Consider the following 18,031-nt stretch of genomic DNA (forward strand, 5'->3'; position numbering starts at 1 on the left):
TTTGCGCAGCGATTTTTCAAACGCATTTTTTTGGGAAAAAACACACTTTTTAAAATTTTAATGCACTAAAACACACTATATTGCCCAAATGTTTGATGAAATAAAAAAGATGATCTTAGGCCGAGTACATGGATACCAAACATGACATGCTTTAAAATTGCGCACAAACGTGCAGTGGCGACAAACTAATTAATACATTTTTAAAAGCCTTTACAGGTTACCACTTTAGATTTACAGAGGAGGTCTACTGCTAAAATTACTGCCCTCGATTTGACCTTCGCGATGATACCTCACATGCATGGTGCAATTGCTGTTTACATTTGACAGGAGGTGCAGGGGGGGACAGGGGTGCTTTTTTTTTTTCTTTTTTTCTTTTTTTTAATCTTATTTTTAAACTGTTCCTTTCATTTTTATTTTTTTTTAATCATTTTTATTGTTATCTCAGGGAATGTAAATATCCGCTATGATAGCAATAGGTAGTGACAGGTACTCTTTTTTGAAAAAACTGGGGTCTGACCTTAGATCTCTCTTCTGCCCTCAAAGCATCTGACCACATCAAGATCGGTGTGATAAAATGCTTTCCCAATTTCCCAATGGCGCTGTTTACATCCGGCGAAATCTAAGTCATGAAATGCTCCTAGCTTCCGGTTTCTTAGGCCATAGAGATGTTTGGAGCCACTCTGGTCTCTGATCACCTCTATGGTCAGCTGGCTGAATCACCGGCTGCATTCTCAGGTTCCCTGTTGGGACAGGAGAGCCAGAGAAAAACATGGAAGACGGTGGGTGGGGGGGATTCCCTCCCACTGCTTGTAAAAGCAGTCTAGAGGCTAATTAGCTGCTAGGATTGCTTTTACATGAAAGCCGACCACTGACTAAAAAGAATGATACCAAGATGATACCTAAACCTGCAGGCATCATTCTGGTATAACCACTTAAAGTCCAGCAACATACCAGTACCTTGCTGGTCCTTGTTGGGCATATATTGTAAACTTTTTTTTCATGCAGCCTGTGGGCTGAACGAAAAAAAGAGATTGATCGGTGGGTATGCCCACCATTAGAATACCTCCCTTCATCCACCCACTTCTAATGATGGGCATACATGCACTGTATATATATGCCGAAGCATGGGGGCATCCTCCCGCAAAAGCTAGGAGCAAATCGCTCCTCCGCCCTCTGCTGCCCCCACGCTTCGGCATATATGCTGAAGTATGTAACTGTGGTGGTGAAATCACCTCCGACAGCGCTGGAGTCACGACTTTATGTATCGTGGGAGCAAAGGCTGTTGCTGTCAAGATAAATAAATCCGCGCTGCAGCTGAATGGCGTACCTGCTAAGCAAATGATGGTTAACAATAAAACAAAGTAACGTTACAGTATAACAGCAAGACTTACCATACCTGCAAAGCAAATACAAAAAAAACATAGTAAAAAATAAAACATTTAACGCAACCTGTGCCTTAAATATATATATATATGCCGAAGCATGGGGGCATCCTCCCACAAAAGGCAGGAGCAAATCGCTCCTCCACCCACTGCTGCCCCCACACTTCGGCATATATGCTGAAGTATGTAACTGTGGTGGTGAAATCGCCTCCGACAGCGCTGGAGTCACGGCTTTATGTATCATGGGAGCAAACGCTGTTGCTGTCAAGATAAATCCGCTCTGCAGCTGAATGGCGTACCTGAAAACAAAAAAATGGTTACCAACAAAACATATCTGAGAAGCAAACATGATAAAACATAATAACAATAAAACATTGCATAATAGAATACAGTAAAAAAGAGCAGAACAATAGAGAGAGAGAGAACAATAAAACGACAACTATTTTTGTTTTTTTGTTTTTTTTTGTTTTTTTATTTATTTTTTTATTTTTATTTTTTACACTTTTTTTAGTAACTTTAACTTTTGTAACTGGTACCAGGTTTGGGTCTCTCAAAATGCGATGGCATCTTGGGAGACCCTGTGAAAGTGTGTCCTAGTCTGTGCAATGCTGTACCCTACGCTAATACTCAACTAGTGAATGGTAGCGTTCAATTCACCAATGCATAGACCAGGATTGTCAGGACAGGAGGGACAATAATACCGGGTGTCACGCCTAAATCCGTGCTTGCTACAGACACGACATCTTCTTTGGGGGGCTAGTTGGGTAGGGGTACTCGAGAGGACATAAGGAAAATTCCTCTCATGCAGCCGGCTTACTGCATTTGGTTGGGGAAGGTGAGGTGGAGCACCGTCTGGAAACAGAAGGGCTCTGACGATCTCTTCCTGGAATTTAAGGAAGGATCCAGTCTGTCCTGAAGCTCTGTATAGCACATGAGCGTTCAGCAAAGCCAATTGAAATAAATAAACTGACACTTTTTTGTACCAGCGTCTGGCCTTACGGGCAACTAGGTACGGCGGCAACAACTGGTCGTTGAGGTCCACCCCTCCCATATTTTGGTTATATTCGTGGACACAGAGGGGTTTCTCCACAACACCAGTCGCCGTAGCAATTTGGACCGTCGTATCTGCATGAAGGGAGGTAAGAACGAAAACATTCTTATTGTCTCTCCACTTCATAGTGAGCAAATTATTACACTGCAAGCAGGCTCTCTCCCTCAGCCTAAGACGGGAATCTACAAGCCGCTGGGGAAAGCCCCGGCGATTAGGTCGCACGGTGCCACATGCTCCAATCTGTTGATCAAAAAGGTGACTAAAAAGTGGCACGCTCGTGTAATGATTGTCCACATACAAGTGGTACCCCTTTCCGAATAAGGATGACACCAAGTCCCACACTATCTTGCCAGCGCTTCCTATGTAGTCAGGGCAGTTTGTCGGCTCTACGTGACTATCTTTGCCCTCGTAAACCATAAATCTACATGTATAGCCTGTGGCCCTGTCACAGAGCTTATACATCTTGACCCCGTATCTGGCACGCTTGCTGGGAAGGTACTGTTTGAATGACAAGCGGCCAAACGCTGGTTGAAGTGGTTTACGAGGGGCCGAATTTTGTAGAGCCGATCGTATCCAGGGTCTCCACGAGGACGACAGAGTTCATTGTAATTGAAGTGTATGAACAGCAAAATCTGCTCGTATCGCGCCCTGGCCATGGAAGCAGAGAACACGGGCATATGGTAAATTGGGTCAGTGGACCAATATGACCGCAACTCACTCTTTTTATTTATGCCCATGTTGAGGGAAAGGCCCAGAAAGATCTTAAATTAGGAGACTGTAATTGGTCTCCAATCTCTGGCAAGGGAGGACTGGGGATTAGCGGCGATGTGTTGACCAGCGTATAAATTGCTTTGGTCCACAATAGATCTATAGAGATCTTCGGTGAAAAACAGCGAATAAAAATCCAGTGGCGTTTCCACCTGAATTCCGGGTTGGCCAGTGAATGGGGGAAGTACGGGTGCTGCAGAAGTGGTGGGTTCCCAATTCGGATTGGCGAATGCAGCAGGAAGGGCACTATGGGCACGACGGGCCTGTGTTCGTCTTCTTGGTGGCAGCGGGACACTACTAGTGCTTGCCACCTCGCCAGCTTGAACTGCACTTATGGGACTAGCCACGTCACCACGTGATACTGCAGTGCTGGATGTACGACCAGGGTGTACTAGGCCGCTGGTGCTTGCCAGTTCACCAGAAGTAATAGCGGCGCTAGTGCTGCTCTGCTCCATACGAGGGACCTGCGGTTCTTGCACTTCAAGGACAGAAGAAGAAGATTGGGGTCTGGTACGCCTGACCTTAGCAGGGACCACAACTCCGTCGCCAGAGCTATCTGTCATGGAGCCGCTGTCCTCTACAGGATCGTATTCTGAGCCTGAATCTGACAGATGAGTGACTTCCTCTTCACTATCTGTCATGCTCAGAAACGTGTAGGCCTCTTCACTAGTGTACCTTCGATTTGCCATTTTGGGCTCTAAATTTAGGGGTACACTAGTGAGACTCACAGGCAAAAAAGCTCCTGACTGTCAGCGACTGATTCAAAACGTTACCAAAAAACTGTTAGCGATTTGCAGGGATCAGGCCTGACTCTGCGAACGCTGCAGTTATGTGTGCTTAGTGTTTTGTAAGTGTCAGTGATCGATCGATACTGCACTTGGGTGGGCAGGGCTGGGCCGAGGGGCAAAACGCCGGTGCTAGCAGGTATCTGGGCTGATCCCGCTAACACTGCGTTTATGGGAACCCTAAACTGCTGGGGATGCTAGTATAGATCTGATCGGATCAGATATTGATTCGTTCAGATACTATAGCACTAAGGGAGGTGTATGCTGCGTGCGTGGGTTTTAGCGGTACTGGCGCTAACCTGACGCTGCCTGGGGCGACGCAGACCTTATCTGACCCTAAAAACATAACTTATATCACCGCCGGGCAATTAGGGGTTAAACCTTTATAAGGTAATAAACGGTGGGTGCCCTAAAACTATAATAAACTATAAAAAACAAACTAACTAACCAGCATCACCCGTAACATTTATATGGTGATCGCTAGTGAAAGGGTTAACTAGGGGGCAATCAGGGGGTTAAAACCTCTAGTAGGTAGTATATGGGGGTCTCTGTCGCTATAAAACGCTGACGGCGAACCTATATACTTACCTCCCTAACTAGCGTCACCAGTGACACTAATACAGAGATCAGAAAAATGATTGCTTAGCAACACTGGCGACGGGGGGTGATCAAGGGGTTAACCTTTATTAGGGGGGGATAGGGGAGTAGCCTGGACCTAAAGGGGGGTACCCCAGACCTAAAGGGGGCTAACCCTAACTGCCCTAACACTTATAACTGTCACAAAATGACACCAATGCAAAAAAAAAACTGCTATTGGTGTCACTGTGACAGGGGGGTACAGGGGTGTGACTGGGGGGTGAAAAAGTGTGCCTGCCTGTTCCACTGAATGTGTAGTGTTGGTGCATTTACTTGATGTCTTCTCTCGGCGCTGGAACAAAAAAGACCAGCTCGAGGAGAGATTACATCACTTCCTCTGCCTCTGTTTACTTTACAGAGGCAGAGGAAGATCCTCATTGGCTGGGAGCGATCGCGAGGGGGGGGCCACGAATGGATGGCCTCCCCCTCACCTCTCATCGCTCCCAGACACAAGCCGACCGCCTCGTGCACCGGGGGGGTCCGATCGCCCCGCCCGCCCGCTGGAGGCAGATCACGTACAGGTACGTGATTCTGCCTGCCCGTGCCATTCTGCCAACGTACATCATTGTGAGGCGGTCGGCAAGTGGTTAAAATGGATGTAAACCCGAAATTATTATTTTTTTTAAATCATAATGTAGAGTATAAGATTTCCTATCATTTGAGCCCAGTCTTGCCACACAGAGTTAATCCATCTCTGAGCAATCCTCTTTTATTGTTCAGTGAGATAAATCTTGACAAACTGAGAAAAACTTTGTCAAATCCTCCCCCTTGCTGTGACAAGTGATTTACATCTGGTGCACTAGCCTAAGACACGAGCATTATTTTTTGATTCCCTCCCCCACTCCTTTATTCAGCAGCTCTGCAAGGATTGGCTGTTCCACACCTCAGCATGATTTGGCATGCTGAAGTCATGTGGTTACTTTCCTGTCTATTCACTGGATGTTAGAGATCATAGCAGAAGTTCAGTGTAAGAAATACACAGGAGAAAATGCATATTGACAAGGGGAGTGTAGAGGTGGGCGGGGAGTCTACTGACATCACGACTCCACCCACTGAGCTCCAGACAACAGACCCACCCACAGACTATGCAGTTTTTCAGCTCTCATAACAGACAGAGGGGAGACATTGGGTAAAGATACATGCAGGAGGCATGTATATCCTTATAGATAACCCCTATGGCAGTAGTTTAGAAAGGATGACATTGGGTTTACATCCACTTTAATATCATCTTTCACATTATATAAAAAAATGGGCTAAGTTTTTTACTGTTTTTTTTTTTTTTTTTTTTTTTTTTTTATATATATATTCAAGAAAGTGTATTTTTTTTCCAAAAAAATAGTTTTGTAAGACCGCTGTGCAAATACGGTGTGACAAAGTATTGCAACAATCTCCATTTTATTCTCTAGGGTTTCTGCTAAAAAAAAATGTTTGGGGGGTTCTAAGTAATTTTCTAGCAAAAAATACTGATTTTTAACTTGTAAACAACCAATGTCAGAAATAGACTTGCTCCTTAAAGTGATTGTAAAGTTTCTTTTTTTTTTTTTTTTAAATGACAGACCTGCTCTGTGCAAAGGTTTTGCACAGAGCGGCTCCGATCCTCCTTTTCTGGAGAGCCCTGGTGACGCTCTTGGCTCCTCCTCTTCAAGTGCCCCCATGGAGAGCCGCATTCCAAGGGGACACCCTTGCGGGCACACTCCCGAGTCTTGCTGCTGTGTCCACTGACACAGACAGCAGGACTTGGCCCAGTTCCCGTGTCACTGAATTTGATTGACGTCGGTTCCTGCTGCTATCAATCTATCCAATGAGGACCCGAGACAGTGGCTGGAGCTGCTGGGCTTGTGCTTGTCGCTGGAACGTTCAGGTACAGGTAAAAAAAAAAAAAAAAAAGGGGGGGGGGGGGGGGGCAGCTGCAGCGCAGATGGTTTTTCACCTTAATGCATACAATGCATTAAGGTGAAAAACCCATGAGACTTTGCAAATCTAAGTGGTTAAAAGAAATGTAGCAAGCAAGTGGATAGCTTCAATTTGAACTGTTGCTTTCTACCAGATCGCATAAATGCTCGCACACATGACCAATGAGATTACACTCACAGCTGAATAACCCAAAGAAGGGACACATTTCCTCGCAGAGATGATTAGCCTGTTTTCAAGGGCTGCCAAGAAGTATGCAGGCATTTTTGGATGTTTTTAGAGTCTTTGCAAACTGGGTACTAGGGATGCAACCTGTATAAAATATTTCCAGTAGAGCTGCATGATTTTGAATGAAATGAGAATCACAATTTTTTTGTTTAGAATAAAAATCACAATTCCAATCGTGACATCATCTTTCACATTATAGAAAAAAATTGGGCTAACTTTTACTGTATTTTTTTACTGAAGTGTATTTTTTTCTCCACAAAATTGCATTTGAAAGACCGCTGCGCAAATACAGTATGACATAAAATATTGCAGCGACTGCTATTTTGTCCCCTAGAGTCTCTGTTAAAAATGTATTATAATGTGTGTGTGTCTGGGGGTTGTAAGTAATTTTCTAGCAAAAAATACTGATTTTAACTTTTCAGCAACAAGTGTTAGAAAAAGGCTTAGTCTTTAAGTGGTTAAACTGACCTCATTTGCAGACCGAAGTTCCTTTTGTTCTGTAAATGAACAGAAAGACACAATGGGGGTTATTTACGAAAGGCATATCCACTTTGCACTACAAGTGCAAAGTGCACTTGAAATTGCACTGAAAGTGCACTTGGAAGTGCAGTCGCTGTAGATCCGAGGGGGCCATGCAAGGAAAATAAAAAAACAGCATTTTAGCTTGCACATGATTGGATAATAAAATCATCAGAGCTTCCCCTCATTTCAGATCTACCCCTCAGATTTACAGCGACTGCACTTCCAAGTGCACTTTCAGTGCAATTTCAAGTGCACTTTGCACTTGTAGTTTGCACTTGCAGTGCAAAGTGGATTTGCCTTTCGTAAATAACCCCCAATGTTTCTTTTTTTATCTCTCAGCGCTGAGCAAAGTGGGGATAAACTTGGCCAGCTGCTCCTCCTTCTTTTTTTTTTTTTTTTTTTGACAGCTCTGAGCAGAGATTGGTTCTGCACTTGTTACATGAATCGTGGAAATGCTGGATTAAGATCGTGTGGGGATTGAATCGAGATCGTAATATTATTTTTTTTTTTTTACGATCCATTGTGCAGCTCTAATTCCTAGAATACAAATTTCAAGATATAAATCTAGGCTAAGAAATGTGTAATAGTGACCAGATATAGTAATTGCCATTTAAAACATGGATTTTTCTTTCAGTCTAATATTCACTTGGATATGCCTAACAAAAGTGTCTATTCATGTCCCGGAGCCTATTTTCCATCTTCCAGTCAGGTATGAAGACTCCAGAAATCTGCCAGAGATTCCCATCTGTAAAATATTTATGGATTTAAGCTTGAGTTTATAGAGTCATTTTTAGGCAATCGCAATAAAATCTGTGCTATCACATTCAGTTTCAGTGTGTTAAGCATTTTCTTGTTCAATTTCCTTTAGCTTTACCTTGAACTGTGTAGTGCAAGGGCCTGCCTGATTACATACAAGTTTGAAGTGTTTAGGTCTGACCTTATATTTTATGGGTTTGGTAAATCCTAAAGAAAAATTGTACAAGAAAATTGTATATTGTTTGGCCAGCCTTACATTGGTTTTAATATGAGCATGTTATGCAGCTGGTTTTAATTCCATAATTTAATTGTGTAGCAGAACATATTAGCAATTCTCATTTCTGTAGACTTGAATGGAACTTTTCATGTGAATTTCTGTGTGAGCCCTGGTTCAAACTGATGTGATGCAGAAAACGCACAAGGTTCGCTGCGTTTCCCCACATCGCACTGCATAGCAATCGCACAGTGTCCATGCGATCTGCTGCAGGTGTCAATATTGGATTAACAGCCTCCGAAAACAGATTGGCAATCGCACTGCATTTTGCAGAATCTCATCGCATGGGTGTGAACACCCATGCAATGCAATTCAGGTGCGGAGAGAAAAAAAAAGGGTCCTGCACCATTTTGATGCAATGCGATTTGAGCCATACAAAATGTTTAGCTCAAATGTGGACCGCACAGACATCGCATGTGATGTGCCCAGGAATGCGGTGAAATTCCTGTGCGAATCACATGCGGTGTCCTGCACCGCACAAGTGTGAACCCAGGCTCAGTGTCATAAGACTAATCTCTTCATCCACTAAGCCTTCATTCACACGTAGGCGATTTAAATCGCCGCGATTTTGCCCACAATTCCAGAATCGTGACAAAACATGGGACTCGTTTGCGATGCCATTATTTTTTAATGGCACCCTAAATGAGGTACGATGTGCCCATGCACATATAGGCTTTTAGAGGAGTTGAGGCAGAAAATAACCCACTGCCAGTGCATCCAGGAGCAACAGATTTTTGGCAGAAAAAACACTTGACGCGTGTTAAACGTCCTGTGTGCATGAGGCCTAAATTACCTAAATTTTTGTTGCAGGGAATTCCTAAAATCTGACTAGTATCTTCGTGCAGACTTCTGGGAAAATCACTAAGCCAATCACACAAGCAGGAAATTACATTTCGGGGGGCTGGCTTTCTTACACCTTCTGTGTACAGAATGCCTCCAGGTGGCCATATTGCATTTTACAGAAAATTACAGCGCTGCAGATTAAACAGGAAGGGTAATTTTTAATGACATTCAATTACAATATGATTTGTGTCGCAATTGTATATACTATAATAATTTTTTTATTTGCTATTTTTTCCCCATGAAAGTTGGGTTGCCATTCAAGCTGGTCATTCACTGCTTCAAATTTGAACAATGTATGGTCCTGCCGCCACCGCTCTGATGAAAGTCGATTGTTCAATCTGACTTTTCTTGAAAGAGCATGTTACATATTCTCCAGACAGTGTCTGCATTTAATCAAATGCATGCATCATTCAGGTATTCTGACAACATGTTAAAGTGGTACAACATGTAAAGTGGTTGTAAAGCCACTTGTAATTTTACTACAATCCGCTCTGTTAAATAACAATATGTGCCCCACTGTAAGCCGATATCTACCTTATTTCAGAGCGTTTTCTGGCACTCACGTGACCGGCCGCTAATCTCCTTTCCCCGTCTGACAGCTGCAGCAGGAGCGACCGAAAACGCCCGCTGACGTCACCCGGTAGGAGAGAGGCGGCTGGTCACGTGAGCGCCGGGAGGAGCTCTGAAATAAGGTAGATATCGGCTTTTTTTTAAAAATAAAGGACATATTTTTGAACCACGTATTCTCTCATGAAAGATTCAATTACATATCGCAAGGGATGCCATATGCTAGTTGTAACTTAACCTCCAGCTCTGTGTAGGCTTCTGGCTAAGACAGCTGAACATTTACAGGAGCAGGTTAAAGAGATTTTATTCATATTTTTATTTTTTTACAGACTGAGTGCTACCATAGTAGCAAGGAAAACAAAATTCAAATGTTTGCCTATTACAAAAAATCATGGCTTGCTTCAAATAGTTACTGGTAACATATTTTAGAATAGCACATTTAGCAGTTGTATAGCTATATGAATTTTAACACAGGGTTTTACTTTTAATCAGTCCAAAGATATTTCAGTGTTCTCTGTTCCATTTTTTTTATTTTTATGAACTGAGTGCTACCATAGTAGCAAGGAAAAGAAATTCCAGAACCAGAAATGAAGGAATCTAAAAATTCAGCATAAAAAAAAAAGTTGTATTATTGGTTATTATAAGTTATTCCTGGTCTTTGATACAATATTGGCACCCCTGCATTTCTGTCAGACAATCCACTACTTTGCCGAGAAAATTGTTGCAATTACAAATGTTTAGGCATTCTCATGTTTATTTCTTTTGTATTGGTATGACACAAAAAAGTGAAGAAACAAAAAGCCAAATCTGACACATTTCTAGCAAAACTCCAAAAACAGACTAGACACAATTATTGTCACCTTCTCAAAATTGTAAGAAATAATTTCATTCCAAGTTTGTGATGCTCCTGTAATGCGTAATTAAACTTGCTTGTATCAATTAACAGGTGCTGACAATATAGAAATCACACTGGCAACCAATTAAAATGGTTATAAATTGAGGATTTGAGAACAAAAATTGTGGAAAAGCATGGACAATCTCAAGGTTACAAGTCCATCTCCAGAGATCTTAATGTTTTTGTGTCCACTGTGCACAACATTGTCAAAAAGTTTACAGCCCATGGCACTGTAGCTAAATCTCCCTGGACGTAGACAAAAGAAAAAAATTGATCAAAGAGTTTGCCAAAACATAGCTGAGGAAACCAAAATTCTTTTGGGAGAATGTGCTGTGGACAGACAAAACAAAATTACAGCTTTTGGGTAAAGCCCATTTTTCTTCTGTTTTCAGAAAAAGAAATGAGGCCTTTTAAAGAAAAAGAATACAGTCAAACATGAAGGAGGTTCAGTGATGTTTTGGGGTTGCTTTGCTGCTTCAGGCATGTGCATGGCATTATGAAATCTGAAGACAATCAAAGAATTCTTGAGTGCAATATAGGGCCCAGTGTCAGAAAGTTGGGTCTCCGTCAGAGGTCATGGGTCTTGCAGCAGGACAATGACCCAAACACACATCAAAAAGCACCCAACAATGGTTTAAAACAAAGTGCTGGAGAGTACTGAACTTGCCAGCAATGAGGCCAGATCTAAATCCCATAGAGCACCTTTAGAGGGATCACAACAGCAGTTGGGAAAAGGAACCCTTCCAATCTCAGAGACCTGGAGCAGTTGGCGAACAAAGAGTTTTCCAAATCTCCAGTAACGAGGTATAAGAAACTCATTAATGGTTACAGGAAGCAAATGATTTCAGTTATTTTTCCACGGGGTGTGCTACCAAATATTAAATTGAGGGTGCCAATAATTTTGTCCAGTCCATTTTTGGTGTTTTGCGTGGAATCTGTCAGATTTGCCTTTTCGTTTCTCCACCTTTTTTGTGTCACACCAATACAAACAATGAAATAAACGTGAGCGTGCCTAAATATTTGTAATTGCAACAATTTTCTGGGCGAAGTTGTGCATTATCTGATAGTACTGCAGGGGTGCCAATATTTTTGGTCATGACTGTATGTGTGGTGTGCAAACAGTTTCAAGCCCTTATCTTACTGTATGTTTGACTTTGTGTGTCTTGCCAATGTCTTTTGTTTCTTATTGGTATTGGGCTTTTTTTTTTTTATCAAGACTGCTGATTCTGTCAACATTGTCACTGTGGTTACAGGGCCGTACATTTATTTCACTTAATGCTTTTCTTTTGTTTCATAATAGGTGTATCCAAGTATAGCTACCAAGTATAAAGAGGAGGTAAGTCGCACAGGACTGTAAACTAATCCCTGCCTCATACTGGGCTAGAACACCTTAATGCTGAATTCCAGGCAGAAGAAAAAAGTCTGATAGCTCCCCTCCTCATAAGGCCTCATGCACACTGGACGTTTTTACAGCTGCTCCTAGGGGTGTCAGGCGTTTTTTTTACAGCCTAAAAATGCCTCTCCATGTTATTCTACAGTGTATTCATACCCCCTTCAAATTTTCCACATTTTGTCATGTTACAACCAAAAACCTAAATGTATTTTATTGGGATTTTATATGATAGACCAACACAAAGTGGCACATAATTGTGAAGTGGAAGGGAAATGAGAAATGATTTTCAATACTTTGTATCCCCACCTTTTGCTGCAATTACAGCTGCAAGTCTTTTTGGGGATGTCTCTTCCAGCTTTGCACATCTAGAGTGGAAATTTTGCCCATACTTCTTTGCAAAATGGCTCAAGCTCTGTCCGATTGGATGGAGAGTGTCTGTGAACAGCAATTTTCAAGTCTTGCCACAGATTGTTAATTGGATTTAGGTCTGGACTGGACCATTCTAACACATGAATATGTTTGTATCTAAACCATTCCATTGTAGCTCTGGCTGTATGTTTAGGGTCGTACTGGAAGGAGAACCTCCGCCCGAGTCAAGTCTTTTTCAGACACTAACAAGTTTTTTTTTTTTTTTTTTTTTTCCAAGATTGCCCTGTATTTGGCTCCATCCATCTTTTCCCTCAACTTTGACCAGCTTCCCTGTCCCTGCTGAAGAAAAGCATCCCCACAACATGATGCTGCCACCACCATGTTTCACGGTGGGGATGGTGTGTTCAGGGTGATGTGCAGTGTTAGTTTTCCGCCACACATAGCGGTTTGCTTTTAGGCCAAAAAGTTCCATTTTGGTCTTATCTGACCAGAGCAACATGTTTGCTGTGTCCCCCACATGGCTTCTCACAAACTGCAAACAAACTTATTATGGCTATCTTTCAACAATGGCTTTCTTCTTGCCACTCTTCCATAAAGGCCAGATTTGTGGGGTGCACGACTAATAGTTGTCCTGTCGACAGATTATCCCACCTGAGTTGTGGATCTCTGCAGCTCCTCCATCTCCAGAGTTACCATGGGCTTCTTGGCTGCTTCTCTGATTAATGCTCTCCTTGCCCGGCCTGTCAGTTTAGGTGGACGGCCATGTCTTAGTAGTTTTGCAGTTGTGCCATACTCCTTCATTTTTGGATGATGGGTTGAACAGTGCTCCATGAGATGTTCAAAGCTTTGGATATTTTTTTAATAACCTAACCCTGCTTTAAACTTCTCTACAACTTTATCCCTGACCTGTCTGTGTGTTCCTTGGCCTTCATGATGCTGTTTGTTCACTAAGGTTCTCTAACAGACCTCTAAGGGCTTTACCGAACAGCTGTATTTACACTGAGATTAAATTGCACACAGCTGGACTCTATTTGCTAATTAGGTGACTTCTGAAGGGATTTGGTTCCACTAGATTTTAGTTAGGGGTATCAGAGTAAAGGGGGCTGAATACAAATGCACACCACACTTTTCAGATATTTATTTTGTAGATAAATTTGAAAACCATTTATAATTTTCCTTCCACTTCACAATTATGTGTCACTTTGTGTTGTTATATCACATAAAATCCCAATAAAATACATTTACGTTTTTGGTTGTAACATGACAAAATGTGGAAAATTTCAAGGGGTATTGATACTTTTTCAAGGAGCTGTAAGTGACATAGGCGTTTTCAAGCTGCAAAAAAACCCAGGGCCAGTGCGTTCTGGAGCAGCAGCGTTACAGCTGTAAAAACACCTAAATTCGTGTTAAACCTGAATACAGCATTAAGCTGCGTCAAGCGTTTTTACAGACGCTTTCTCCTTGCGTTGGTACTAGCTTTGCAGCTTTTTTTTTTTTTTTTTTTTTTACACCCTCTGTACATGAGGCCTTAATAATAGTTACTAAACCCACATGCCACACCCAAGAGCCACTAAACACTGACACTGTTTTCCTATGTGTGTAAAGGCCTAATTTTTTTCTGTAAAATGTTCATGGACATTTCTGCTGTCTTACAGAAAACGTATCCTGCCTGTATGGACGTGGTAATTAACCACACATCACCTATACCAAATAGGTAACTAAATGCTGCTTATTTCTTAGTGATCCTAAAGTCTCATTTTTTTGTTTTGTTTATAAATAACACAAAAAAGTTATACTTACCTGCTCTGTGTAGTGGTTTTGCACAGAGCAGCCCAGATCCTCCTCTTCTCTAGTCCATCGCCGGTGCTCCTGGCTCTCCCTCCTGCCCCCACAGCAAGCAGCTTACTATGGGGCAGCCGAGCCATGTTCTGTGCGTCCATTCAGACACGGAGCCGTGGCTCAGCCCTGCCCCCTCTTTCCTCATTGGCTCACTGACTTTGATAGCAGCAGGAGCCCAAGGCACCCGCTGCTGTGTCTCGGCCAATCAGAAGGGAGAGTCTTGGAGAGCCGAGTCTCTTGTGCAACATCGCTGGATTGAGATGGGGCTCAGGTAGGTAATAGGGGGCTGAGGAGGGATGCTGCACACAGAAGTTTTTTTTTATCTTAATGCATGCATTAAGATGATAACCATTCTACCTTTACAACCAGTTTAAAGTAGAACTAACTGTTAAAGTAGAACTATCTTCCTAACGGGGGCACAGGCCACAGTGAAAACGGACAGGTGTCTAACCCCTCTCTAATCTATCCAAAATGAAAATAAAAGTTTTGCCTTTAGTTGTACTTAGTCATTTTAGATCAAGTCATTAAAATTTCATATATCTACATTGTACGTAGTAATGTAAAAAACCCTCTGCATGCAGCTTTCCCCGCAGCCCCCCTAAATACATACCTGAACCCAATCTCGATCCAGCGATGTACAAAAGAGCCAAGGCTCTCTGGGCTCGCCTTTCCTTTCTGGTTGGCTCAGATGCAGGAGCAATTGGCTCCTGCTGCTGTTAATCAGAGCAAGGGAGTGGGTAGTGGGGCTGAGCCTGGCTCTTTGTCTTAAGGACACACACAGAGGGGCTCGGGAGTAAGCACTAGGGCTGAAAAGGTAAATCGATTATGAAATTAATCGATTACTATTTTCATAATCGATTAATCGGCCAGTAACATAATGGGGTTAAAAAAAACTAAAATGAGCCCTTTATAGTGCAAAAAGAGCAAATTGCTACTGTAAATATTACTTTCACAGTTCTACAGTAAAACAAATGAAACACTTACAGTAGTGATCTGCCTTTTTTTTTTTTTTTGTACTATAAAGGGCTAATTTTTGTGTTTTTTTGTTGTTTTTTTTGTTTGTTTTTTTTTGTTTTTTAATGCAAAACCGTGCTTTTTTGGTTCAATATACTTCAATGGAGAAGCTACAGAAAAGCATGTAATGCGTTTTTGCAGCACTTTGTGTTTTTTAATCTGCCCAACAACAAATTGGCCAAAAAAATTGCAAAAAACGCACATTGCAGCAAAATCACGTGCGCAAAAATCTAAACGCACTGCAGAAAGAAATCAAAAGCAAACTGCATAGGTGTGTACCGAGCCTAATGCTGGCCACACGGATCAATTCTCAGATGAGAATATTCAGCCAAAAAATCTTTGTACATTCACTGAATAAAAAAATGTTTGACATTTTCACTTGTTTTTAACATTCCGTTTTTAAAATAATTGTAATTTCGGAACGAAAACCACATACACTGTCTTAAAATTCCTTTGACCAAGAAGTTTTCTATTTCCAAATTTTCCCATCACTGTGGTTGAAAATGAATGTCGATTTGACCCCACTAACGATTAGAAAATCGAGCGAATGTTCTTAAAATTACTGTTTGTTTTTTTTTTTGTTTTTTTTTTTTTTAAGGAAGCGTGTTGTGTTTGTGCCCTAACCATATAGTTGGTGCATATAGAGATATTTAAGAAAAAAATTGCCTTTTTAAAAAAAAAAAAAAAAAAAACTTTACATATTAACTAAATTATACACCACACTTTTTTTTTTTTTTTAATTTAGTTAAGTGTGGTGTATAATTTTAGTTAAAGAGGAGTTCCAGTCAAAAAAAAAAAAAAAATTAAAAGTCAGCAGCTACAAATACTGCAGCTGCTGACTTTTAATTGGACACTTACCTGTCCCAGGGTCCAGCGATGCGGGAGATCGAAGCCCCACTCGTCTCCCCCTCCGTTCAGTGGCGCCGGCATTGCAACTGTGGGCGCCGGGCTATGGCTTCACATCCTGGCACCCACTGCGCATGCATGAGCGGTGCCGCGCGCCGTGATTGGCCGCTCAGTCACCTGGGACCTGTATTGGGTCCCAGATGATTAACAGGAGGGAGGAAGCAGCGCCGAGGGGGAAGTGATGTCACCAGCACAGGCACTGGAAGAGGCAGACTACGAGGGACCCCCTAGCAACAGGCATTTAGAGGTAAGTAAAAAAAAAAAAAAAATCAATTTTTTTTTTTTTTTTTTAGGATTTTTCATGTAGTTTTATTTTTTTGGGTGGAACCCCACTTTAATATGTAAAGTTTAAAAAAAAAAGGCAATTTTTTTTCTTAACTATCTCTATATGCAGTTGTAAATATAAATAACCAACTATATGGTTAGGGCGCAAAATATCTAATCCACTCTGAGAATAACAGAAGAGATTTGCTGTATATACTATTAGAGGAGAGATATACTGTATATGCTATTAAAGGGTGAATCTGGTAAATATCAGACTCAGATCAAATTTTTTTTTTTTTTTTTTTAAGGTTATTAACCGATCAATCGGCCAACTAATCGATTCTGAAAATAATCGTTAGTTGCAGCCCTAGTAAGCACGCACGAGTGCCCCTTTAGCAAGCAGCTTCCTATGGGGGCACTAGGGAGGGTAGAGCTAGGAGTGTGGCGGGGGGAGGGTGGAGCTAGGAGTGTGACGGGGGACCCCAGAAAGAGAGGATCGGGGTTGCTCTTTGCAAAAAACATTGCACAGTGCAAGTAGGTATAACAGGTTTGTTATTTTAATTTAAAAAAAAGTAACTTTAAGCCATTTTACCAACTTTTTTAAATCTGATCAGATTTAGCTAAAATAATCCTTGGTGATCTTGCCATGAAGGCCCTTATTCAGTCAATTCCTGTTATGTGCCAACAGTCTCCCTATTTTGGCTCCCATGTTGTCAACCTGTCCACATGCTCCCCTGACGGAGTCTTCATGTGGCTATGCTGACATACAATGAACAGATATAGTCTACTGTTACTGCAAGGAAGCCATCCCAGAGCCAATGCTGGAGCAAATACGTCAGGAAGTGGCTATGAAGCTTGAGATAAGTAGTTCTTGCTAAATAAAACCCAGAAAATGATTAAAAGATGAAAACCTTATGGAAAAAAACATTTTGTTGATGCACCGTGCTTTGGCAAAGTAATTGTTGTCTAGTAATGGTTTAGTTCTACTTTTAAAGGCAAATTTAAAATTTGTGTTGGACATTTCCAGACTGGATATAAAGAGTGATTTAAGACCAAAGTTGCCTTGCTGTTCTTTTAATTCTTAATCTTCATTAAAATCAGTATCAATGATTATTTAAATCCAGTTATTGCACAATGCCTTACTAAATATATTTGTTTCCTTGCCCTCCCGTAATTCTCAGTTTTTTGTTTTCTATAATCTTTCACCCCCTTCCCCTCTCTTTTTCCTGAATTTTTATGCACGTGAAAACATAGTGTTTGTCCTGTTTTTATTATGAGTATGAAATAAAGATTGAAGCACAAGTCTGTCTGTATGTTTATTTGTAGCGGAGTTCATCGACCCATAGAAGCAAAGTATGGTGAATACATCTACTGCCCGCCTCAGAGATGGGTACATAATCTGCAGGTCAGTGTTTTTGGTAGAACACGTGACTCTTTTATGAGAGCATCAAATTAGATTATTTTCATAGAGAACCTGAGCGGGATGAATCTGGATGCTATTGGCTTTTTTCTTTTTCACAACACCCAGCTTTATAACCAGCCTAAACCTATAGTTATGTGTTTTTTTTTTTGTTTTGTTTTTTTTTAGTTCGGTTAACCTTAAATAGTACCTCAAAGTGGTTCTAACG

General features: G+C 41.5%; 1 protein-coding gene across 4 annotated transcripts in view; it reads left to right on the forward strand.

Annotated features, from left to right (window-relative positions):
* TP53I13 (tumor protein p53 inducible protein 13) overlaps window positions 1-18,031 on the forward strand; it is a 60,907-nt gene that overhangs the window by 17,245 nt on the left and 25,631 nt on the right. The window contains exons 1-5 of one of the 4 annotated variants that reach the window (XM_073616831.1): window positions 7,918-7,992; window positions 9,124-9,307; window positions 11,919-11,954; window positions 14,036-14,094; window positions 17,730-17,808. In XM_073616831.1, the coding sequence (XP_073472932.1) occupies window positions 14,054-14,094; window positions 17,730-17,808 (120 nt within the window). In that variant the 5' untranslated portion in view covers window positions 7,918-7,992; window positions 9,124-9,307; window positions 11,919-11,954; window positions 14,036-14,053. Of the gene's footprint in view, window positions 1-7,917; window positions 7,993-9,123; window positions 9,308-9,802; window positions 9,849-11,918; window positions 11,955-14,035; window positions 14,095-17,729; window positions 17,809-18,031 lie in introns of those variants that run through there. The other 3 variants (XM_073616829.1, XM_073616832.1, XM_073616830.1) reach the window with 3 other exon arrangements.

The sequence above is a fragment of the Aquarana catesbeiana genome, linkage group LG02 (assembly GCF_042186555.1).
Source record: "Aquarana catesbeiana isolate 2022-GZ linkage group LG02, ASM4218655v1, whole genome shotgun sequence".
NCBI classification, from domain to species: Eukaryota; Metazoa; Chordata; class Amphibia; order Anura; family Ranidae; genus Aquarana; species Aquarana catesbeiana.